We start from the raw sequence: 25375 nt of genomic DNA, 5'->3' as shown, positions 1-25375 counted from the left end.
GCTGATGTCAGAGGTCAAAGGAGAATGGCCAGGCTGCTTCCAACTAGGAAGGAAACAGTAACTCAACAAAGGTATGCAGAAAGCATCTTTAATTGCACAACCTTGAAGCAGATGGGCTACAGCAGCATTCGACCACACCTTACCATCCGTGTCAGCTAAGAACAATGAAGTGAAATGTTTTCTGATCAAAAGAGAATTTGCTGTACACAACATGAAATCATGGACCTTCTCAATCTTTTTCTAAATCTTACTAAAAACCCATTTATGGCTAATGTTCTTCTCTTGTTTTATGTCTTTTATTTATTTCATTTGTATTGTATGTTTATTCTGTGCCTCATTATGCATCATATGCACCGTATTTATTTTGTCTTTTATTTATTCTTCTGTGCAACACTTTAGTCCATTATTGTTGTTTTAAAGTACTTTACAAATAAAGCTGGTATGGTATGGTGTCCATTCTACTTTGTATCAGTAGACAGGATCGGTTCAGCCTGGTGGTCATGTAATAGTGTAATGCTGTAATATTCTCTTGGCACAGTCTTGGCCCTTTAGTAACCTACCTGCGCATTGCTGCTGATCCTGCCCATCCCTTTATAACCACAGTGTACAAATCTTCTGATGGCTTCTTCCAACAGGATAGCATGCCACGTCACAAAGATGAGATCAAACTGGTTTCTGGAATATGACAGTGAGTTCACTGTGCTGAAATGGCATCCACAGTCACCAGATCTCAAACCAATAAAGCACCTTTGGGATGTGCTGGAACAAGAGCTTTGCGTCGTGGACGGGCAACTGTCATATCTTTGCAACTTTTTTGAGCTAAAGTCTATATTTTGTTTTTATTACAGTTCAGTCTAAAACGTGTTTTCACAACTTTCCTCTAGTTTTAGACAACTATAATAGCATTGAGTTGCTCTGGTAAGCAAAAGTTGATGTGTTCCAACCAGCAGTCTTCTCATGGACCCGCAAAGAAAACATGTAAAGTCAAAACTGTGGCTTGAATTAGCATTTGTTATGTTGATTCTAAATGCTAATGCTTAATGAGACGATAATGGCCCACATGTTACTGTTTCCTGAAACGGCTACGAGTGGCTCAACGATCATGAACAGACACGTGTGTGAATACACATTTAAATCCGAGGAAATCCTACTTTGCGTGTTTGGCAATTGTTCGCTGAGAAGGCAGGGCTTCACTTTTGTTTGCGTGGGGGGTGGAAGGAGGAATGGGTGTTCCTTCTTGTCCCCTCCTCCTATCAAGACAGAAAAAACGCACTTGACCAGCCCCCTTTCCATTCCCATGGATCTTATTACGGGAGCCTTCAGCTCCAAGACATCTGCTCCGCTATTAACAACGGAGCGCGTCCCCGCGTCTGTTGCGACTCATCCGGTCGTACCCCCTCCTCCTGCTCGTCCTCCACCTCCTCTTGCCCTCTTCCCCAGAGTAGTGCTCTCTCCGTTGATTGTGTTTAAACGGTGATCATGAGAAGCTACCGTGCATGTGCCCTCCACGTTGCATAGCTGTAGTCCAACCTGGCAGAAGAGAGCGCCCCTGCTCCATCCCTCCTGTGCCACCGAAAGGCGAGTACCGGCGGCAGAGCGAGCAGGAGTACCCGGTGACACCGAGCAGCACATTTCTTTTTGTCTGTGCGCTCCGCTGCTGGCTGTGGGCTGTGCGTCCTCGCATCCTCCTCGCTGCAGGCTACGTTGTTGTAGGGCAGCACCTCGAAGGACGGATGAAGAAAACAAAGGTCTACACGTCCGATGTTTGAAGCAGCAACAGTGGAATATTTTGTCTGATACTTGTCTTTCCGCGAGCTTTTTTTTGTTTGTTTTTGACACCATGGAGTCGGTGGAAAAGGAGTGTGGAGCGCTGGGTGGATTATTCCAGGCCATTGTGAACGACATGAAGGTATCACACATAATTTAAAGTAGATAGGGAATTATGTGACCTTTGTGATTGCACAGTGGCTGATCAGATGCATTTTTTTTACTGCCTTTGTTTCTTTCACCGGGTCCTCCCCCACTTGAAACACCGCTGTAGGACAAACTGGGAGATGAAGCGTGTTTCCCTTTGTGTTGTCGTTATAATGTACTGCAGGTCAAACAGTGCTCACACTTTAGCAAGTGTGCCAGAGTACTTGCATGGAAACATTTGCAGAACAACATTTGTCTTTTAACACAAAACCACTATTTGCGGGTGTGTGGTCCACGGGTTAGATCATAATCAAAGTTTAAAAAAATATTCCAGCTCTCATTCCTCTTTTTGTGTGTTACAGTAAAACTATCAGGACTAAAGAAGAAGTTATACTACACAGTTAATAAAAGTCATACTACACATATGATGGGTGCCATTTAACCCTAAACAACTGTTCCTTCTCTATCCCAGCCTCAAGTGATTTCTGAATTAAGTGTCAGCTGTAAGAGGATGCTCTGGAAGAAAATGAGAGCTCCATAACCTCAGCTTCTGAACAGAAATAGACTTGAAATGCTATCATTGTGCTTCCTGTTATTTGGACTGAAATATCTACATTTTTTCAACTTGGTATTAAATGCACATTTAATCTTTTAACAATTGAACTGTGTGACCTTGCGCTGTATTTGTACGAAGCCAGTGCTGTCTGTCTTTTAGTTAAAAACAATTTCTTAAGCCAGAATCACACGTATGTTATTGTGTGTGTATTGATTACATGTCAGCGTGTGTATTTGTGTATGTTGGGGGAGGGGTCAAGTGAAGGAAGTTGAACCAGGGTGGTCTGCTGTTCATGACAACAGATGGAAAGTGTGAACGCATTCATTGGGCCTGGAGGCAGCACCCAGTCTTCTCATTGTCCGGGAAACCCATGATGCAGCAAAGTGGTTACAACAGCGAATAAGTCAAGCGTCAAGCACTTCTTTCAGTCCAGCAGATTTCTTATTGATTACTAGCACGCAGGATCATGGCGCCTTAGGACAGACTATTTATGGACCTCTCATTAGTCAGGTTCCAGTGAAATCAGCTCTATTGGCAGTGCTGGTTTGGTTTCATAAATTTCCTTTTTGTGTTGCAATCATGCCGGGGCCAGAGAGCGACAGGGGCTCACAGAAAGAGGCAGTCTGTGTATTGATAAGCAGCACAGATGAATGAGGCTGAATCCCTTAGTCAGCACAGTATCAATGTCCACTGTCCGAGACAGACATCTGACCTCATTCCTGCCGGCTGGTTGTGCCATGCAAGCCAATCGAACCAGCGATCCAATGGCACTGCTTTCCTAATTCTGAATATTGTTAGAATGTAGCTGCGTGACATAGATGTAGCACTTCCACAGCCTCCTGTGTGCTATATTGTACTGCATAGAGAAAATGTGTGGATAATAGCTGCACCTGTTGGTTATGTAACTGTCTGATGAGGCAACAGGAAAAGAAATGAAAGAGTGGGAGGTGTTAGAACAGTAGGTACAGGATGAAATGAGAAAAGAATGTTCTGCAAGATTTGATCCGGAGTCAAGAATTACATCAGGAATTAGATTTGATCTGATGAGAGTGATAGGGAAAGTGATTTCAAGCCTCTTTGTGTGAAAAAGTAACCAAATGTCCTTGAGCAACACTTCCTACCAGGTCCAAGGATAATGCTTTAACCTGAATGACGAGCTGTGGGAGGAAGAGACTTTCTCTGCTTGCTTCTCTCTTTTATCCATCCTTTTCATCCCTGGATGTTGTTGGGTGTAAATGAACTTTAAAGAAAAAAAAAGTGTGCCCCCCTCCCAGCTGCACTGCACATAGCCCTCTTTACCCAATTCTTTGCCCTCTACCCTCAGCTGTCTTGGCAGCACATCCCTCCAGCCCCTCAGAGCCACAGCGCCCACAGGCTAATTAGACACCTGTTGAAGTCAAGTGGGAACAGCCAAGCCGGGAGGTTCATGAAAAACAATTTTTTTAAAAAGAGGGAATGGCTCCTAAATCACTTTCCAAGGCAAAGACTTTATCTAAGGTAACCTGGGAGTTAAATCATGTCATTGCCAGAATGGAGGTTATAAGTGATGCAGCACAAGACTCTTTTGTGATTGCATGCTAGCTATATATAATCAAGATGTGTAACCCCTTTTAGCTCCTCTCCATCAAAGAGTCACATAGAGGTTGTGCCCTTCCTCTTCTTACTCCAGGGCTCAAGGTCCCACTCTAATGGTCGGCTCTTATAGCTCACGGCAGCATGTGACGATCCTGGGCTAAATCTAATCCAGGTTTTTCAAAAGAAAGTCTTACTACCTGGCTTGCGTGCATAAATAGTAATGATATTAGGCCTTGTACACAGCACGTGCCTGCACACCAGACATGCAAATATCTATATACAAATCGAAAAGTATGTAGTTCTTTTGTCACCTGGGACAAATTATCTACCTCTTTGCAAAAGAGATTTATCACTGTAGGTGGCCAATGTTTACCCGTTGTTTCAAACAAGTTTGAAACAAGTTAAATATTCAAATACACTGAGACACAGAGCTGCAAGTTCAAGTTTTTGTTTTATCATGAAACAAGGGAATCGATAATAATAAAGACGAAGCATAAAAAAAATGTTGTATGCCAATTTTAACCCTGGAGAACCCATGGGGTAAAATTTGACCCCATGGTTTCCCTAGAAAACCAATGGGGTCAGAGCCGACCCCATTGGTTTTCTAGGGTTATACATCACTGTGATTTCACAATCTGCCCTAGTATTATACACTGTAAATATAATCCACTGCAAGTGTGCACAACACTGGCCTTTTTAAAGACAAGTCAGAGCATGGACTTATACAACACCCTTTTTCTAATCCTAGGGTAAGAAGCCAGCCTCTCCATAGCTTTCTTCTTCTTCTTTTTTTCTGTTTTTCTTTTCACTTTACTAATTATTATTAGCAATATGTGTGTGTGTATATATATATATATATATATATATATATATGTGCAGTGCAGCCTAGGCGGAGTAGTCGAACACAGATTCACTGAGCGCTCAACACAGACAGCATCGTCAGAAGGAAAATTGATAAAATAAATTACAAATGTTGTATTGTTCAATACATATGCGTACCGAACCGAAAGCACTGTATCGAACGGTTCAATATCGATACGAATATCGTTGCACCCCTAATATATATATATATGAATGAACTGATATACACACACCAAAGGGGATAATGGAATAAGAAAAAAGATAAGGGAAAAAAAGAAAAACAGCTTTGAACAAGTCGAGAGTGATCTGCTAATCAGTGTAAAATAATTACTAGTTTGTAAAAATAAAACCGGGTCTGTCAGGCGTTATGTGATTGACTGATTTTTCCCAGAATAAAACAAATGTTTTTTGGGGGTAGGATATATACATTTATTTTCCTTATTTGGATTTCAACCTGGTATTTTCCACCAAAATCAATGAGAAAATGCATTTTGTGTGACTAAATCTAACACTGAAATTTTTGTGCCTGCTGTTTTTGTTGAAGCACGCGGACCTGAATGTCCTTGGTGAGATATTTATTTGGTTTAACACTTTTCCTTTCTCTTATCAGAGCTCTTACCCTGTGTGGGAAGACTTCAGTGCCAAGGCCACAAAGCTACACTCTCAACTCAGGTGAGAAGCAGTTCCTGTGAACAGTAAACCTCAGTGAGGAAAATTCTTGTGCAGTGTTTACAGACTCTGTGCAGTGAGAGTGCAATGAACCAATGTACTTACAGGACCACAATTCTGGCAGCAGTGGCCTTTTTAGATGCCTTTCAGAAGGTGGCGGACATGGCGACCAATTCTAGAGGTAAGGGAAATTTAGCCTCACATGGTGTGGAGTCGAGCCTCTGTATGAACTGGTGGAAAAATAGTGTCATGATAATGATCAGCTTTGTTGAACAAATACGTTTGTTGTTTTAGTAGGGAGTTGTTAAAAAGTAGAAGCTAAGAGTGTTGGTAGACAAGCAGTTAGTATGTTTTTCCCTTTCTAAGTCGTAAAGGTCACATAAAGAAAATAAACAGACTTTTCACATCCTTAAGTAAGTGTATTGTCTCTCACGGCACCATTCTGTTCACTAAGATGACGCGAGTGGGGCCAGCTGTGAGCGAGGTCGGGTGGTGGAGGCTCAGAGAAATGAAAATCTAAGCTTATTGTTTCTTTGGTCTTAATGAGGTCTGCTGATCTGCTTTGTCACTGCGCTAGTGGCAGCAGACTGGCTGGCTGGAGAGGCCGCTGATTAACACAGATTTCTTCGGAGTTGATCGTCGAGAGCAGTATGTAGGTCAGAAAAACCCTGCAAACCCCGACGAGGCTCTCGACACACTCAATCACATAGACGCAGAAACATACACGCACACACACATAAGCACACACTGATGCACTGTATTCAAAGAGTGACAGCTGGTAGCTGGTCACCTGACCTTACAGGCCACATCCCAAGATGTTTTTCAAACTATTTGCACTGGCACCGCCCCTTATTGACCACTTACTTCTGGGAAAAATAACAGAGCAGCCTCAGTGTTCACTTATTATTGCCAGTTTTACTTCCTTGCACTTTACAGCAACAGTTTATCGCTATTACAATACTAAAGGCTACTTTAAATGATTCCTGGTGTGAGTGCACATGAGCTCTGTAAGATGATGCAAGGTAGACTGGGGTCAGCCTGCTGGCTTCGAGCAGCTGGCAGCCTGCTAAAATAATGGGGGGTAGGCCATGGTAGGAATAAAGGGCAAGACTTCAAAGGAAAATTGCTGTAAAAAGGGAAAATAGCAAAATGATTGATATTCCGGAGAGAGATGAGAAGAGAGAGAAGGGCAACGAGAGTTTGCAGATAGCTGTATAAAATCTGTAAGTGTGTCACTCATACGCCCACTTCTGCTTTTCTCCCAGGCACATTAAGTTTAGGATTAGTGCCATCCTTCTCAGGACACAGACTGCATGGGTGATGAGAGACTAGCAATTAAAGGGGAATCAGTGTACTTAGACAGAAACATATGAGATAATTTTTTTTCTTACTAAAATCTAAAGTCTTATATTAGTATTATTCTGCTTTTATCATTTTCATCGGTGCTCAGTGTTGATTGATTGACGGGATTATTCTTCCATTTGACAAATTATCATGACCTATAAAACACTGCTATTTTCCCTTACATGCTGTCGTCAATATAATAAAGGGAGTAACAACAATGGTCACTGTTTCTTTACTTTTCAATAATCTTTTGATTCTTTTCCATAATGAAATATCTGTGACAGATCTGTGGGCATTTAACCAAGTGGTTCAGCGCTACATGGCTAAACCTGCAATTCCCATCAGGCCTGTAGCTAATACAGTTACTTACTAAGTGATAGCCAGTAACACATTTTGCACATAGTGGACATAATTATCAAACGTGCTGTAGCAGCAATGCTTTTTTGTCATTGCAAGCATGTTCTGTGGTAGTGTTAGCATTTAGCTCGAAGCTCTGCTGTGGGACAACTGGTTTTACAAATAGCAGTCATTGCTTAAAAAAAAGAAAACTAAAACATCTTGTGCAGCTTTTATGTGCTCTTAGCAAGCATGCCATCTCACTTCTGTCTCTCCTGTGTGAGCTGTGTTAGTCTTTGCGTGCTCCAAACCAAACCCAGTAATTAATTAGGTAGGAGTAATGTCGATATTTACTGGCGCTAGCTCTCAGTGCACAGGGGTAACCTTTAAACCTATTTAGGCAACTTTGCCTCTCTAGCAGCTGCAATGTCAATTTATTTAAGCTATCCTGGCATCCAGATGTTCTCTGTTTTCCACATGGTTGTACTCTTGCTAACTCAAACTTATTTAGGACCATAAAGATAAAAAGAATTCAGAGGTTAGATGGTCAGTATATAGTAAGCCTTTATTTCTGTTTCTCTCTCTTCTTTTTCTGTCTGTATCCTTCACGTGTGTGTGTGTGTGTGTGCCTGCCTGCAGTGATGATGTTTGTCTCGGCGTCTGCACAGCCTTATAGGGCTGATTTGCGCTATAGGGGGCAGGCCCTTGGCTATGAACTGCTGGCCCCAATCGCTGTCACTCTGAGCTACGCTTGTGTTTGGGGACGAGCTGCAGCTGCTGGCACAGCTGGAGGTTTCATCGCGTTCCTCTTTTACCTCCTTTAATCTAACTTTGACACACTCACCCATTCGCCCCTCTTACTTCCACACTCTCTCTTCAGACTGTAAACACTTCCCTGCCAAGAAAAGCAGCATTTCTCCTCACTGACAGCTTCCTGATAGTCCCAGAGAGAGAGGACAGTGACTGAAACGAATTTTATGAATTCTTAACTGTTCTTCTGCACTTTTCTCAAAGGGTATCTTTTTAATCATAATTGTATTATGACTTTGCTCAACTAACCTTACTCAGCTCTCTGTTTGAATCGGTGTCTGCCACACTACTTCGGTGTGTGTCCATGTTCAGACTTCTTGCTTGCGTTGTCCATTTTTAGAGTTTATGGTAGCTGTCATGGTATTAGCATCTGTTTTCTATGAAGCAGCTGGAGGAGTTGGCCTCCAGGCGTTCTGGCACTGTGTCTAATAGCACTGTTTCTCTAAGCTGTGCTGATGGATCTATGTCTGAAGGCACGTCTGTCTCAGTGAACTCATAGCTTGCATCTGAGTTCAATAAAGGTCTGCAAGCCACAAAGTCTATATTAGGTGGTATATGTGGAGAATTTGGGTTTTTTAAGGATATACGTTTCAACACCAAGCTTTTGTGCAACTTAACCTAAGGCCGTGTAGCTCTTTGGATTCTTTTATTGTTGGATTGGCCAGTCTAATGGATTTTGGTGTGCCGTCTGGACCTTTTTTGTCGTTCATATTAAAATGTTATGTGAGGACATTTAAAAGGATCAGACTCGAGTTGAGAAAATTGGAGACTGTGTGACTTATTTAGTTGTTGCTTGGATGTATGATGTGTTCTTTAAACAAAAGTTGTTTTTTTTTCCAGTTTTTGAACGTAGTTGAGTTTGATAGACATCAAAGAGACATGGGTAATGGTCCATGAAAGTATGACACAGTCTCCATGTTTTGCAGAAAGTGAGTTGGCTGTAGTTGGGGGTTAGTTGACCTGGGTGGGGGTTGTGATTGGAGTGGGATTTCCACAGCTCTGGGTATCCAGGCTAGGCAGAGGCGTTTAGCTAATCCTCTTAGCCCCACTCTATAACACACAGACACAGACTGCCTTCTCTTCTCTTCCTGATCAGCCACCCCCAGCTTTAAAAATTTACACTGTGGGATCACCGGCCAGACAACCATACACTGCATGTTTTTATTAAGCACGGATGAACATTTCTTCTTCTACGTGTGATTATCAAAGCTAGCGCCGTCCATACTCCATTACATGTACACCCATGGAAACAATGTTTCTGTCGGTCACTGCAAGTCCTCTCTGTTTGGCTCTGTGTCTTTTCTTTCTTACTCACTCAGTCCATACTCTGTGGAGGTATGCTAGTAGATCAGTGTGTCAGCGAAGCACTAATCTGCTTGGCCGCTGTACTTCTCTGGGTTGGCAGATGGGACGGATATCCCTACCCGCCATCTGGACAGCCTGGCGTGGACGAGATGTGGCCGTGGCCTAGCGCAGAGCGAGATCAGGGGATTAATGTATTCCGTGCTATCCCAGCAGTGCAGCTATTTTTGCAGACATGTCAAATAATAAGTGTACCCATCAGACCAAAGCTGACATGCATCAACATTTGCATCCCATGTACAAGCCTGAGACAAGCCTGTTCTGCATTCTGTGTACCAGAACCAAGAGTTTAGAATCTGCAGCTCACAGTTAATTAGCTTATAGATTTCAAGTGATTTAGATCGGACCTACATGTTCAGTCATTCACATAGATAAATACAGTAGCTGGTAAATTACAAACTGTTGTGCCATTCTGCTAATTGTATGCAAGGCTCTTTGGTTATTTCACGACCTTCAACCACAAGGTCACGCTAAGTATCGACAAGAGCCTCTCATTTCCCCCTCAGCTTCCTACCTTGTTCGTCGGACAATTTCCAGCAGAGTTCTTCATGAGTCACTACGGAGTTTATGGGCTTAAACTCAATGCGGTCATCCTGCAGATGAATGTTTTCCAGCTATTGTAATAACTACATCCACAGAGTAAAGGGTGAAGCGGGTGCAGCAATAATGTGAGAAACAGATGAAAAGGGGAAATAAAAACAAGAGAGAAAACAAATCTTTGGGTTCAGCGTAGCTTTAATTCTGAGGTCGAATACCAAACTAAGAAGACAAACACGAGGGGAACACTCTGTTCGGCTACATCCTGAACACGAACTCCGCTTTGGAAGGGAGCTGGAGAGGAGTGGGGAAATGCACGAGAGAGGCTGCTGGAGGAATGCGAGAGAGGAGATTAAAAGGAATACAATTTCAAAGAAATGAAAATGTAGAATGACAGATCAGATCACATGTTTGCTATTATTGGTCCGTTAAACACATCGGTCAAGATTGAAGTGGCCCAAAAATTACTGGGTGATGTGTTGTGAACACGTTTACACCAGATCAAGACGTTCACAAGGCTAACATAATGAACCCCAATGATTTGGATGGATATCTAATTACTGTTCCGCTAAACTGTTATTCTATTCAAGCTTTTATATTTGACACGTAGGTTCTGATGATCAGCGCAGGGCAGAGTGGCTAATATAATAAACTGCTGCTCAAGATAACTTCAGGCTCAGAGACTCAGATGGAGGTAGCAGCAGCAGAAGGACCAGCAGTATTGTCTGCATTGTTTGCAGGACTGTTTGCAAATGAGCAGAGTAGCATTTACATAGGTGGGGCAAGGCCGGACAGACTCGGGTGAGCTAAGATAAAGAAAATTGCTGAGCCTGTAAAACAGGAGCGCTTGAGTCGTCTGATTGAATCGGTGCAGATTTGTTGACAGAGCGCTGCTTAGTAAATTTGTCAAACTTTGGCTATCATTGCTTATTTGTTCTTGCATAAAGGGACATCACATCTATCTTCTTCAGCTTTAAACATCCCTGTCTGGCATGAGACAAAGACAGCCATTTGTGGATTGCTTCCCTTTGCTGTACTTTTTCTTGTTTTCTCTCCCTGTGGCCTTTTTTCCATCTCTAATGAAAAGCGCATCTGGACAAGGGGTGGTGATTATTTTTAGAAACATTTATGCCCCTGAACAGGAAGCTCCTCCAGCAGAGGAATATAACTTCCTCCTCCTCCTCTTTAAAGTCTTGTTCTAATGCACACCAGAACATGTTTACGCCACATCAGGAAACACTGGGGTCTGTCTGAGAGGTGAAACTTGCTGTGCGTGCTGTCTGGACAGGCAACAATGGGATGAGTGTGCGCTCGACTGTGTGTGAGAGACTAAAACAATTGATCCCGGGGCTGTTTCCTCTGCCTTTTAGTTGTATTGTACTAATAAAAAGCATTCCACGTATAAGGAAGTGACACAAAGGCTTGGAATGACGTTTTGATTTTTGCTACAGACAGAACACACTGTGTTAATCCTAAAGCATTCGGATCTGTACCCTGGATTTGCTGTTATGTTTTTTCCCTCTTCTAACTGTGAATACAGTGGACAAATACCATCTTTATTATTGAATAAACTCACAGATACTGCATGTCCAATATTTAAGCAACATAAATTACACAGATCTGTAGCTTTTGTTGCTGCAGGCGTACAGTACGCTACTCTCGTTTCATAATCCATACAGATACAGCTGTTTTATCTGCCACTCTTACCTCCTTCACAACTCACAGCTCCCTCACCAGCATATGCAATAGATGCTGCTTTATTTATAATACAGACAGCTCCTACTGTGCTGCACCAAAAGAGCTCAAGCTGTGCTTTGAAGCAATCTCTTGACGATGTGAATGTTTGATGTTTAATCAGGTTATGATTTCAGAAATCTCAGTTTCATCTTTGCTCAACTACCAGCTAAAGAAGACAAGTGAAGCTGTCAAAATCAAAGCAGGTCCTCCTCATTTTCTTCTTCAAAGATATATATAAAGTGTTCTAGTGAAGATGACTACACAAATTACAGAAATATTTTGACAGTAATGCAAACATTACATTTTTTAATTTCTCGGCTTATTGTGGACGATGTCGTCCTGTCAGGGCCTGTTGCACCTGCCACACTATAGCACTTCCGTTGCCTTCTGACAGGCCAAACCCGCCCAGCACCTCCGCCGTGTGTGCCCTCTTTCAACCTCCTCCCGTCTCACCCCACACTGCCTTTCATCCATCAGTGGCCTTCTCTGTGTCCCTGCCAGTTCACACTCTGCCTCACTTAAAAGGGGTGAGGGAGGGTAAACGCAGGAGGCTTAACTGTCTCTGAGAGGCACAGCCAGCACAGTGGCCAAGGTGCCAATGCAAAGAATAACAGTTGTCTCACGGATGATGGAATTTCCTTGCCTTGGCAGAGGCTGTTTGAGGGTCTAGAAAAAATTCCACACAAACGTGTTTTATTGACACAAAAGGCAGAAATCAAGATGGAGAAGAAGTGAGCTGCATTCAGCTTGAAAGCCGGCGTCAACGTATCCAGCCTTAATTCCAGCAGAAGGACATTCAGGCTCGCTTGTCTGAGCACTAATGAAATCTGAGCTGAGCGTTAGGGTTTAGATGGTGAATAAGAGAGATATTTAAGTTTAGCTCCCATGTTGAAGACATCATGGAGTTAGGCCTGTGGCAGTTTAGCCTCTGGCTCCCGACTCCTGGCAGGAGAACTCTCTATAAAGAAGGCCTATTAAAATGCTCCTCCTTCCCCAAGGATTCAGGGGAGTTAATCAGAACCAGAGCTCTGGATGGAACCACTCAGTAAACGCTTAGACTACTCTGGTCTGGCCTCAGATACCAGAGCTTAAAGCCACCAATGGGGGCATGACCTTCCCACCAACAGCCCCATGTTTTTTTCAACATACGTAGCAGATCTCGAGGCAGTTTGTATTTATGCTCAGCCTGTATATTAAACCAGGCGCCGTGAGCTTCAGATGCACACACGGCAGCGCTTCTGTAATGAACCACAGATTTGTCCACTGTTCAGTTACTCCCAGTTGTTTGCTCCAAGCTGTAAGATATATGGTTCTGTTGCATAACAGTTTTCCCCCGTAGTGGTCTGTGTTTTGCTTAATTCGTGCACGTGTGGCTGTCTGCTATGAGGTCGGCCCAGATCCTAAAGCCACAGGGGTCTGCTCAATAATCACTTTTCCAGTTCTTGCACACATCAGCTAGCATGTTTCTAGAACGTCAAGTATTGATATATCTATATCAAAGAATCATGATATGACTTAAAAATTAAAACAGTGGTTTAGTTTGGTAATCATCATTTTTGTGCTGGTTGACTTTTTAGTTTTTTTTTTAAATGAGTGAGGTGGCTGTTAGATTTCTTAACAGGAAAGGTTGAATGAATCAGACTGAAAGAGAAAGTTCTTGCTTTGTTTTACTCTGTGCTGCCACATTATATCATGAAATGACCAAACATCATTCTTTGCCCACATAAACATGAAGCAATGTTTTTAAGTTCAAACTGAAATAAATAAAATAAAAGTTTTATACATTCAAATAATCATCAAGGAAAATATGTGTGATATAAACAATATGCAAATCAAGTATTGTAACATGTAATCAAATTATTTCAGCATTTTTGTTGAAATATTATTTTCAGGGTGGATGAATCAGTTTTACTGAAGCTCATTTTTTTTCTCGCTACATAAACTGTTATGGACCACATGTTGAAAATGCTGAATCTGGACTAGTGAAGTTTAAATGTCACAAATCTCAAAATGAACAGGGGAAGAAAAAGGATGAAACAACACATAGAGGTCTTTGGCTGTGAAGGAAAATAGAAAGAAGGACAGAAGTCTAAGTGTTGCATAATAATTGTCTTTCGAGTCAGGCTTAAGCTTGTATATATTTGTCACATGCCTGTGAGCCTTTGTAGGGGGGCTACGGGAGTGAATCACCGTGTCACTATCCATCCGGTCAAGGCCAGAGGCCAGCATGGCTCTTGGACATGGTCAGGAAGCCCTGAACCTCCCCAGGATGTAGCTGTCAGCTGATCCCCTTTTGGGAAGGGAAGAAGGAGGGGAGGAGACAGGAGGGAAGAGGTGGGGAGCAGGAGGGAAATTGGCAGGTGTGAATGGGACAGGAGTGGGGGGCTGAAAGTTCACTCCAGCTGATAGTGACATTGGGACGGTCTGTTTTAGAGATACCAGGACCCACATTACTCTCTTGTGCCTCATTCTGTGGGTGCTTTCTGTAATGGCTTTAGCAGGAGAAAGGCAAAATCAGTGCGTGTGTGTATCACGTGCATGTCTGAGTTTCTCATTGGTTATCATGAACTGGTGTAAACAAAGTTTCTTACCTGACTGAATCCTCTACATAGGTTGGACTCCCCACTTTCTGCTTATATCTAGAGCAAAGCGTATAGATTCCACATGTCTTTTCTAAATCACTTCCTGCTGATGTTGAATACCTCTGTGTGTTACAGCTGGATGACCTTTCACCTCTCCTCTCACTCAGAGGAGCAATGCATACAGGGCCCAGATCTGTTGCTGAGTTTCTTTGAACTAGTACAGCAGTTAGTGAAGTTGACAGCCAAATGTTGGACTCAGCTGGTCTTTGTCTGACAGTTTGACATGTTATCAGCAGGAGACAGTAACCTAGTTTCTTTATGTGATATCTGGAAAAGAGCACAGATCTCACTGGACGACAATCTGGAGCATTTCTTACACAGAGTCTCATTTTAGGCCAGTTATATTAGTCGTGCGTTTCATTTTCTCTTTCCTTCAGGCTTTGTAGTGAAGGTTAGAGCTGGTTTCTCCCTAACGCTGCCTGCCCTGCATGAATGGTGTTTAGGAAACAGAGAGAACAGGAAAGGCAGAGCAGACAGGGAAGAATAGAGGGATATCCCCTTACATGGTTCCCTCCTTTTTCCTCCAGGATGAAAGGGGTGAGAACTTCGGAAAGGGTGTGGGGGTTGGTAAAATACACCACCTGTCCATACGTTCACACAAACAAACCTCCGCACATACGCTCCAGCAATCATTCACAAACACACATACATGCCTCAGCTCTGAGGTCTGTCTGCTATAAGAGGTGTCTTCTCTCTTTCCTTGTGTGCGTCTGTGTCTGCGCGTGTGTGTGTTTGTGGTGAGAGACCCTGAGATTAGCCTTATGTGGCCCAGATTACAACAGGATCAGTGTTGCCATATATTACACTGGCCTATGAACCATCAGTGACACAGTGGACCATCCTGAGCTTTGGGGGCTTAAAACCTCATTTAATCACACTTCAGCAGAGAGGAAAAGTACAGTAACAAATTCACACAAGCCGTTATTTACTCAGTGTGGGGAGATTACCACACGGCGACGTTAAAGTGTCAACAGGAAAAATACGTGTTTTTGTCAGGAGGGAAGAAGATAGCACAGGGTTTTATTTTACGGTCACTCTGGAACGTTTGCTTTCCCCAAACAAATGTGACATTTGCACGCCCTGCCTTTACGGTCAACATATGTCCATCTAGTGGCTGCAACGAAAAATGCCTCTCCAGCTGAAAGAGGGAGGAATAAAAGCTGATGAGTCCATTTGACAAGAGAGTCTCAGGCCTTTCAAAGCACTCCATATCTGTATAGCCCTCTTATAGAAAATCGTTTTTTCTGGGTCTTCTAGGTCTAAATTTCTATTGCCGAGCTCCGATATCGTAGATGACATTTCTATTTTTCATATTGTGTTTACAAGGTGCTACCAGGGACATTGGCTCAGCTCTGACAAGGATGTGTATGCGACACCGTAGCATTGAGGCAAAATTACGCCACTTCACCAAGTAAGTGTCACTTTTGTTTTTATTTGCTCCATTGCAATTTTCTCTCTTCGCCTGTCCTGAGGGGATTATTATGTTCTCCATCCATGGTGACCTTTCTCTTATTTTGTTACTCTTTGCTATGCTGTGGAAATAAACCTATTTGTTATACCCTTCATTCTCTTGAATATTGTCTCTTCTTGTTGCTGCAGTGCTCTTATGGAAGGCCTGGTTACGCCGCTCCAGGACAGGATAGAGGAATGGAAGAAGACGGCTAACCAGCTGGACAAAGACCATGCCAAAGGTGAATAACTACAGCAATATAAAAGATATTAATTGCACAATGTGTATTGTATGGAAATTTATACTTCCTTTGTCTTCACATGCTTGCCAAAGAATACAAGAGATCTCGTCAGGAAATCAAAAGAAAGTCACTTGATACCATAAAACTCCAGAAAAAAGCAAGAAAAGGTTAGTAACTCTCTCGTGATATATTAATTAGTATTATACGGATTTTAATTAATGAAGTCTGCGACTGGTCGCTGCACTAGCAGTAAAATAGCACCATCTAGAGGGTAGATTGTGAAAGGATAAGTCTCTCAAGTCAAAATGCTTGGCACAATTTCAGAGGCTCCTTTCCAACTTTGGATAGTTTACCCTATAAATCAAAGAAATTAACTTCTTTCCTGGCTGTGCTTGCGTTATCCCCCGCTGCTGGCTGTAATTAAACTCCTATTTTCATACAGTATTTTAATGTAGCAGTGGTACAGGCTAGTCATAAACATGCATTATGCCCTGATTTAAAACAGCTAACGCTGCCTGTTCTTCTTTCTTTCCTCTCCTCCCTCCCTCTAACTGAAACCCTCCTCAATGTTTTTGTCTGCCGTTTATCCCTGGCTGTAGAGCTTCTAGGTATGTTTGCTGCTACAAATAAGAACTTCACATATTAGTTTCAAGGCTTAAACCCATCTTTACGTAAACCTGCCAGTCAAAGAAAACACCATCTGTCTTAACATTTGTGGTTAAAAGATGGAGTAGTTCCCATTTATTATTTACAAATCAATTTAACACCAGCGTCTGCTACTAAGGTGAAAAACGGAGAGGAGACACGAATATTTCTTAAGCAGGGAATAAAATAGCGCAAAAACAAAACAAATCCAGATATTTTCCAGATATGGAGTGTAAGGTAATGCATAACTCTGTAATACTTGACAAAAAAGCTAAACAGTGCAACAGTGATGACTTCAGCCTGTCTCTACGGTCCATCTGCAGGCTCTTGCCCAGACAGTTACATTGATTCCACAGTCTGATGTTGAAAAATGATTAAATACTAAAATTACTTACATGGGAAACAAACAAGCACAGCAGACACATGTTGTGCAAGTAGGTCTGAAAGTAGGTCAGATATTTAGCAGGTCAGATAGAGACTGAATTCAGTCAAGCTGCACCTTTTAAAAAATATGTCATACGTGGCATTGCGGTAAAAGTTGCTATCGCTTCCTGATTTGAGAATTTTCCTAAATCGCTCCCTATGTGGGGTTTGATGCTGCAAGTATTGTCCTGCATCTTTGTGAATACAGCTTCTGTTGCAAGGATCTATAAATCACGTCCTTTTGGGACTCAGTTAATTAGTGCCTTATTAAATACAGGTGCGCTGAAAGCGTAGCTCATTAAGCTGAACGTATTAAAGATATGGACAGCTGTAAGAATAATCTACAGCGCTCTGCTTGTTAATGTTTTTCATCAAGGCGATTGCCAGCATAGAGTGATACTAATTTAGATCTGCTCACGCCCTTTTAGTTCATTATATTTTGTAAGTAGAACAGTATTTTCTATGTGCTAAAACTCAGCACACTGTAGAGTGTTCAAAATGACTGGCAGTGTATGTGTACATCATGCAATCACAGCAAATCGTGTGTCATCCTAATACTCGTTTTCATCTTCATCTCATCCTTCTTTCGTTGCTTAGACTTCCTGTATCTATCATAAAGTATCACTGTGGCATGCAGTGTTGAATGACCTTCCATACAGTAGTGTTTTTCCAATCTCATCCATTTCAGGGTCTGCAAATCATCTCCAGCTGCACTGATTGTTTCAGTGTCCTCTCATTCCTGTGGTCATTATCCATTCTGGTGTAATGTTTTTAAGTGTGTTGACCTTTAGTACACAGCAGCTTATCATTATTTGTTTTAATCATCTCTCATCTTTTCCTCTCTTCCTCCCCCTCGTGCACTGCGGACACTTCCTGTCACTTTTGTAACCTCCCGTCCAAATCTTAATCTGTTTTCATTCCTTCTCCTCTCCTTCTTTATTTACTCAACTCCCCTCACCTCTGTCCTCCCTGGCTCTGTCCTTCCTGCCTTTTTGTGTCTTTGCACCCTTTGCCTTCGCCTTGCGCAGGCCGCGGTAATCTGCGCCCCCAGCTGGACAGCGCCATGCAGGATGTCAGCGATTTGTACCTGCTGATGGAGGAGACGGAGAAGCAGGCAGTGCGCAGAGCTCTCCTGGAGGAGAGGGGACGCTACTGTTCATTCATCAACTTGCTTCAGCCTGTGGTGGTAAGGGACATTAAGCCTTTTTAGTATGGAAGCTTGTGCGTGTAAAGAACACCGACATACACTGTGAAATATCTTTGCTGCGTCCTGTTGATGTGGTAGCTGTTTAATTTCATCAATACTGTTTTCCCTGCAGAATATAGAGATTGCCATGCTGGGAGAAATAACACATTTACAAGCCATTGTTGATGACCTCACTTTGCTGACTGAAGACCCGCACAAGCTGCCACCAGCTAGTGAGCAGGTAACAGGAGTGTAATACTACAAATTCTTCCAGTGCCGCTGACATGCTTATTTCCTCACAGTGGTGGCAAAGTTATTTGAAGCAGAATTTAATTTGCCGTGTGTGGTTTCAGTACAAAGGTTAAAAATGTCTGTGTTTCTTATTATGAGCGGAGAGATTTTGATATTTTTTGTAATCCGACGGCTAAAATAAGCAACTTGTTGTTTCATAGCTCCATCCACCTGCTATAAATACCCAATAGAGTAACAAATAGTTATCAGTTCACACCTGGAAAGGGCGCTTGAGCTGCAATTAACTCAATTTTAATTAACCTTTACTTCTCGGCAGCTTGTGTATTTATCTTGTTGGTTCTCGTCTTTTTTTCCCATATTTGAAAAGAGACTTGTCTATGTCTAAATCCCCATTTGGTTGTGTTCCTGCAGGTGATCCGGGACCTAAAAGGTTCTGATTATAGCTGGTCCTACCAGACCCCTCCTTCTTCCCCCAGTAGCACAGGTTCCAGGAAGAGCAGTATGTGCAGGTATATTATTCAAACACTCACCACTTGTTGCACGTTGCAGTCTTTTGTATGAAAGAGCCACATCCAGACATCCAGAATGAGATAAAAGGTGTCCTCTGTTTTGAGTTACAAATCATGCTGTTTTCCATTTAAGTGGTTAGAAAATTGTAGGATGACGTTGACGTCTCCTCTTTTAAAATGAACAACCCAGATTCTATGAATATGAAATAAATCTCCAAGCCATAATTTTCAAATCATGCTTGCAAGTACATGCTTTACATTCTTGTTTTAGATGAGCTCAGGAAAACATTTTTCTTCAAGTGTCAAACTCAAAGAGCCTGTGTATGAAACCTGCATAATACCGTACTGTGAAGGTCAAACATCCAGGATTATTTGGAAGAGGCCCAGTATTATATAAGGTTTTGGTTGTACATTAGGTTGTAATATATTTTATAAACTTTAAAAAAATCATTTCAGCCGGCTTAATAGCATATTAATAAAGACTACAATAAATCCATGAATGTACCTGTGACATGTCTTCTTCACTACACAGCCTGATTAGCAGTGACAGTCGACATGCAGCGCTATCTCGCAAGCTCCTCAGCTCTTGCTCCTGGCATATATTTGTAGTTCTCAAGCTTCTTACAGCGAGATTAGGTCTAAAGCTGTCAAATATCACCAGCTGACAGCCGTGAGCCTACACAAGAGCCAAAATCCACATATTCATCTGACTTAAGGTGATAGCGCAAAAGTTTCTCTACAAATGTGGCATTCTAGGTCAAACACATTTTAATGTTGAGAGGAAGGAATATCATACCTTCTCACTTTTATTTAGTGCTACAGCTCCGAGCAGAACCTCCCTGACACTTGTTCCAATTAACGCCATGTCCTATTCTTAGTATGCTACAGGTATTCCTGGCTGGCTAATTTTAAAACAGATGCTTGCACCACCAGCATGTAAGCTTTTTCTGAAACAGTCTTTCAGTTCAGTCTGACTTCTATACATTGACTCTTTTCCCCGTGATTTTATTATTTTAGCACTAACCCTTGAAGCTCTTTTCTCCACTGAGCGGTTTCTGTCATATTTCAGGCCTGAGTATAGAGAGGAATGACTGGGTGTGCATCAGAAGTTAGTGAGGATGGTCTCTGCCTATGCAGCTACCCTTGAGAAAAAAACAGGTCCTTACTGATACATACTGAGGTGTCGAAAGTCATCATTAAGGGGACTGGGGAAGTAATGAGATGCTACTTTTATAGGGTAATAACTTAAGCACCACACATTGCCACACATTCAAATGAAAGATTATGATGAAGAGACAAAGGTTTTAATAGGAAACAATAAAAACAAGCTTGCTTATTAAAAACTCAAAGGAGAGAAAAATGACTGCTTAAGACTAGGCTTTACTTTTAAATGATTTATTGTGTTTAATTTGCCATATTTATTTTGGCAATCCTCCTTAAGCTTCATCCAAGAGAATGAAGATTAACGAGAAATGTTAATGTCGGATGGATTCCAGAGTGAGAGGGGAAGAAGGAGGTGTGGGAGGGGAGTATGGGAGGGGAGGTGAGAAGTGCGAGTTGCACATTTCAAAATGCGTGGGTGACAAAGAGAAGCGGCGCAGAGTGAAAATGACAGAGCAGCAGACAGAAAGCACAAAGACTGCTGTTAATGCTCAGAAAGGAAGAAGAATCAAAGAAATGATAACTTTTTAATGCTCTTTGATGGACCAGAATTAGAAGAATGGAATCATTTAGATTTCTCACACAACACAGCCTTCATGATCACAGCTTTTGTGATTAATTTTTCACAAGCCTTTTATTCTTTTTACTATTTTCTGTGTAATTTACAAAACCATAAATGTGATAATATTAATCCTGATTAGAATGCATACTAAATGCTGAATTTTACACCGATGCGATTTCCTGTCAACAGTCTCCTCCAGATGCCCTCCTCAGGAGCCCATCGGCTGAGCAGCGTCTCCTCCCATGACTCGGGCTTTGTCTCCCAAGACGCCAACACCCATTCAAAGCCTCCATCACCCATGCCCTCTGATATCACAAGCCAGGTAGCAGTCTCAGCTATGATATTTTTTTTTCCTTTTATCAGGAGGGAAAATGTTTTGGGTTTTTTTGTTGCAGCAAAATCAGGAATAAAGCAGACTTGTTATCTCCAGAGATTTCTCTGGCAGTAAAACATCAGGACAGGAGGACACGGCAACAACACCACTTTCTTGTCAATGCAGATCTACAATAATTCTCTCTTTTTAACCACAATCACACTCCGTCTGCTGTATCTGAATTGAAAACCATAGAGTTTTTCCATGTTTTTGTATTTCACACATGAAGCCACCATAAGAGTTTGAGCTCTTTTTTTTTTTGCAATAGATCTCTATCAGTTGCAAATGTTGAATTTTTATCCCACTGGACTGATAAAGTTGTTCAGACTCTCACAGTCTGAACAGATTGCAGTGTAGAGAACACACTCAGCAACACACCAACTGATGAAACGTTCTTTTTCTGAATAAATGATCTTACAGGCTACTTTATTTTCAATCTAGGCTATAGAATATAGATCCCCTCAGAGAGAAAAAAATCCCTCCTTCTAAAGCTCATCAACACTCTTCTCCAGCTCTCACCATCTTCCTATGCATCTCTCACATCTAACTTTTTCTCCCCATTTCCTCTCCATCTCCACTGTTCTTTACTCCATCTTTCCTTTCCCAGAAATCAACAAGCTCAGCCTCCTCTGAGGCTTCAGAAACCTGCCAGTCTGTCAGCGAGTGCAACTCTCCTACAGCGGTTAGTACTGCATGCATCTCTTACCAGCGTACTTGCTTTGCTGTACGCGCACACGCGCACTAGCAGATGTATGCACTTGCACGCTGATGTGCTGTGCATTTCAATCATTTTTATCTATAGCTTAAAGAGGCCCGTGAGCCTTTAACGACAGCCGCTGTAAGGTATAACGTGGACTACTCGCCGATGTTGAGCACTCTTACTCAGACCTGTCTGTCCATTCCGCAGTTTGGCTCATGCTCATCCTTCGGCACCTTCCGCCCTGCTTTCTCACACACTGGCACCATCAGGCCTCTATCTGTTATACTTCCTGCGTCCCCCACATTTAACCACTCCCCTGGATCCAACACTCCCTCACCCACATCAAAGGTTCCTAGCTGGAAGGTTTGTTTTCATTTGCAAATTTTGCTTTGGGTTCTCTTTTGAGACTTTGTTGCTTCTTTGCTTCTTGTGTTTTGTTGCCTTCACAGATTTCGCATTCCGTAGAATAACCTCACAATCATTGTTTTGCTGTTGCTCATCAAGCTCAGTTTTCCAATGTTTCCACAAAAAAGATGTGCTAAACTGCACGCCCTGCTGTGCTCTATTCATATCTACCATGCATCTAACCAGTTTATAAGCCAAATCAACAGCTTCCGTGTTTTACTGCACAACTTCCAGTGAAACACTGGAGATGCACAGTTGGAAGACGGTCTCATTATTCAGTCTGCTGTTGCAGGACTGGGCCAAATCGAGTTCCTGCGAACCGTCGTTGGCCAGCACCCCACAGCGTAGGAGGGAGTCTGTGGATAAGATGAGAGAACTGGAGGCTCCGCCCAGTCCACAGGGGTATTCTGGAATGCAAGCTGATGAGCCACACAGGGTGAGAAGTGGCCCAGGAACCATTGCAGCCAAGGTAAAAAGGAGTGAAAAAATAAATGCCAGTATATCAATTTGTATGCTGTAGGGATTGCAGTGTGATGAAAATGTAAATGTGTCCTAATCTTTATGTATTTCCTGCCTGTCTGTATCTCTGTATATGTGTGTTAAGCTTGGTGAGCCCCTCTCTCCAGCAGCCAGTACTCTAGCCATGGTTCTAACCAGGGGCTTGAGCATGGAGCAGCAAAAGAGCAGCAGAGACTCTCTGCAGTACTCCAGTGGCTATAGCACCCAGACCAACACCCCCTCCTGCTCCGAGGACACCATACCCAGTCAAGGTAACAGTCATCCCTGAAGAGCCACACACTCCTGCCTGATTAAACACACATGATATCCACATACAGCACACTATTCATGAATTTAACTGTTGTGTTTCAATCATTGCACGTGTGTGATTTGAATAGTGCTGCACGTGTTGCCTTAAACTCCAGTTTGATTACTGTGAATTGCTATGTAATGAAGCACCTGCTAATTAATCCTCCAAAACAACTGCTCTATGAACTATTGAATATTCAGTGTGGGGGAAAAATGGATTCTCATGACTTGCTGTGATTTCTAGGTTCTGATTATGAGTGCTACTCTCTTAATGGAGATGCTGACAGTGAAGGGCAGGTGGACTTTGACAAATCCTCCACCATCCCTCGTCATAGTAACATCGCGCAGAGCTACCGCCGCATGATCCAAACTAAGAGACCTGCAAGTACAGCGGGTCTGCCTGCAGGTAAGACTGTTCAGGGAACTCCAAATGGCGCTGGGGGAAGCGGCGCTGGAGCTATTGCTTCAGGGACAGCCACTATACGCCGGACGCCATCCTCCAAGACTGGCGTGAGACGCACGCCGTCTACATCTGGCCCCATTCCCATCCGGCCTCCCATCGTGCCAGTTAAAACCCCAACAGTGCCAAACTCCCCGGGTTACACTAGCCCGTCTCATCACTCTGCAGGCAGTGAGGAGTTTCTGTATGGTGATGACCTATCAGCTAGTGACAATATGAGGGCTCCTCCAAAGCGGATGAGCCTCCCTGACACATCTTGGGGCTGTGGAGGAGGGGCGGACAGGACTGTTTACGAACAGCAGGCCCTCGGCATGGCTGCTCAAAGTGTTGAGGAGGACCCTATGCTCGCTGCCAACCGCCACAGCCTGGTGGAGAAGATAGGAGAGCTGGCAGCCAGCGCCCACGCCCTCGGTGAGGGTCAGTTCCCCTTCCCTAGCTCACTGTCAGGGGATCCCGCTCAGTTTGCGCCTCAGGGGGCGTCCTCTGTCAGTCAGGAGGACATAGATATGCTGGTATCTATACGCCGGGGGGTGAAGCTCCGCAAGACAGTAACAGACGACAGGTCTGGTCCTAGGATCCTTCGGTAGCGAGGGAGGACACATTGAAGCTCTGTATTGAAATACACCGGCGCTCATGTAATACGTGAAATAAGGCACAAGTAATAAAGAGGATATAATGTGGTAAATGAAGGCCAGACAGAGTAATGAGAGATCATGGACAATGTCAAGTCATTTAACGTTATGTATGAAGTGCATACATGCAAAGTAATCCATATTTTTTAGTTTTTATTTTTGTTTTGGTGGCTGTGCTTTCTTCTCCCTGTGTGACAACCAGTCCCTTTCAAACCCAGTCATCGAATGCTCTGTGTCTCGGTTCTTGGTTTATGTTTATTATTATATTGTACATTTCTTAATTAACACATCCCTAGCCCGTGGAGAATGACGGGTGCAGTGCTCTGTGAGCCTGTCTGTATGTCGTGTCATTGTCATTGTTACTGTACTGTGCCCTGTTGCTGTTCTGTTTGACGAGCTGAGCAGCAGCTGTGTAAGTCATGTAAAAATAGAAGCATTATGGCAGTTTTTTTATTGCTGTATTGTACTGTCAATATATTCTGCAATTAAACTGGCTTTTTACTGTTAAACGACTTGATTGTTTTGTGCCAGAAAAAATATTTTAATATTGTAAAGGACTGCAATTAATCAAAGAACTTAAATTAGCTGCTGTGCACATGCAGCTCGTGTGTAAGTGGTGTCAGCTATTTCCCCAAGCCTTTTGAAGTTTGTTGCTTCATTGCTTTCTCCACTTTTTAACGGGTTTCATTTTATTACAAGTATATCTCCTCAGGATCTTACTTTAGTTTAGATTCTAATCCAGTCAGTAGTTTTTTTAATTTGTACAGTTTATAGTGGTGATATGTAGTTTCTTACCCCTCAGCTCAGTTTGAACTTTTGAAGTGTCTGTCAGGATTTTTCTTACTAATTTTACACTTGCTTCGCTTACAGTCGTTGAGTGCAGGACTGTTGACCACGTTGCAGCACTCTGAAAACACAGATGGGGGCGCCTTAGGCCTTTCACTGTGACTGAGCAAACTGTAGCTTCGAAATGAACAGTAATGGGGGATGTCAGTTGACATTACTGCCTCATTGAAAATGTGCAGAAGGCTGAAAAGATGGATAGTTGGAGGGATATAGAACAAACAAGAAAGAAAAGGACGATTTACGGCATCCGAGACGAAAAGCATCCATATTCGTACCTGGGTATGCTAGCATACTCATTTGTTTTAATGTTAACAAAAAACAAAAATGTCAAACTGTGCTTTTCAACTACTCACGGGTGGAAAAATGCTCACACTAGCCAT

General features: G+C 42.6%; 1 protein-coding gene across 3 annotated transcripts; it reads left to right on the top strand.

The window, feature by feature from the left end:
* Window positions 1–1309: 1309 nt before the first annotated feature.
* mtss1la (MTSS I-BAR domain containing 2a) lies at window positions 1310–24658 on the top strand. 3 transcript variants are annotated; one of them, XM_085461274.1, is made up of 15 exons: window positions 1310–1909; window positions 5517–5578; window positions 5683–5756; window positions 15670–15754; window positions 15943–16034; window positions 16127–16201; window positions 18131–18288; window positions 18422–18529; window positions 18952–19049; window positions 20962–21094; window positions 21753–21827; window positions 22053–22208; window positions 22543–22719; window positions 22855–23020; window positions 23302–24658. In XM_085461274.1, exons 1-15 carry the CDS (start codon window positions 1841–1843, stop codon window positions 24102–24104), a joined length of 2331 nt encoding a protein of 776 aa, XP_085317400.1. In that variant the 5' UTR covers window positions 1310–1840; the 3' UTR covers window positions 24105–24658. The 3 variants fall into 3 exon arrangements, with proteins under 3 accessions (XP_085317400.1, XP_085317401.1, XP_085317402.1); XM_085461275.1 differs by lacking the exon at window positions 22053–22208; XM_085461276.1 differs by lacking the exons at window positions 21753–21827; window positions 22053–22208.
* The last annotated feature ends 717 nt before the right edge of the window (window positions 24659–25375 follow it).

The sequence above is a fragment of the Copadichromis virginalis genome, linkage group LG7 (genome assembly GCF_057382275.1).
Source record: "Copadichromis virginalis isolate Kocher_CV1m ecotype Utaka linkage group LG7, C_Virginalis_male_GT1.1, whole genome shotgun sequence".
Classification (NCBI taxonomy): domain Eukaryota; kingdom Metazoa; phylum Chordata; class Actinopteri; order Cichliformes; family Cichlidae; genus Copadichromis; species Copadichromis virginalis.
This window is presented reverse-complemented; position numbering and strand designations above follow the sequence as displayed.

Coding starts and splice junctions, on each gene's coding strand:
- mtss1la (XM_085461274.1), top strand. CDS start 1,841: ATGGAGTCGGTGGAAAAGGAGTGTGGAGCGCTGGGTGGATTATTCCAG. Junction 22,209..22,542: donor CAAAGGTTCCTAGCTGGAAG/GTTTGTTTTCAT, acceptor CTGCTGTTGCAG/GACTGGGCCAAATCGAGTTC. Junction 22,720..22,854: donor CAGGAACCATTGCAGCCAAG/GTAAAAAGGAGT, acceptor ATGTGTGTTAAG/CTTGGTGAGCCCCTCTCTCC.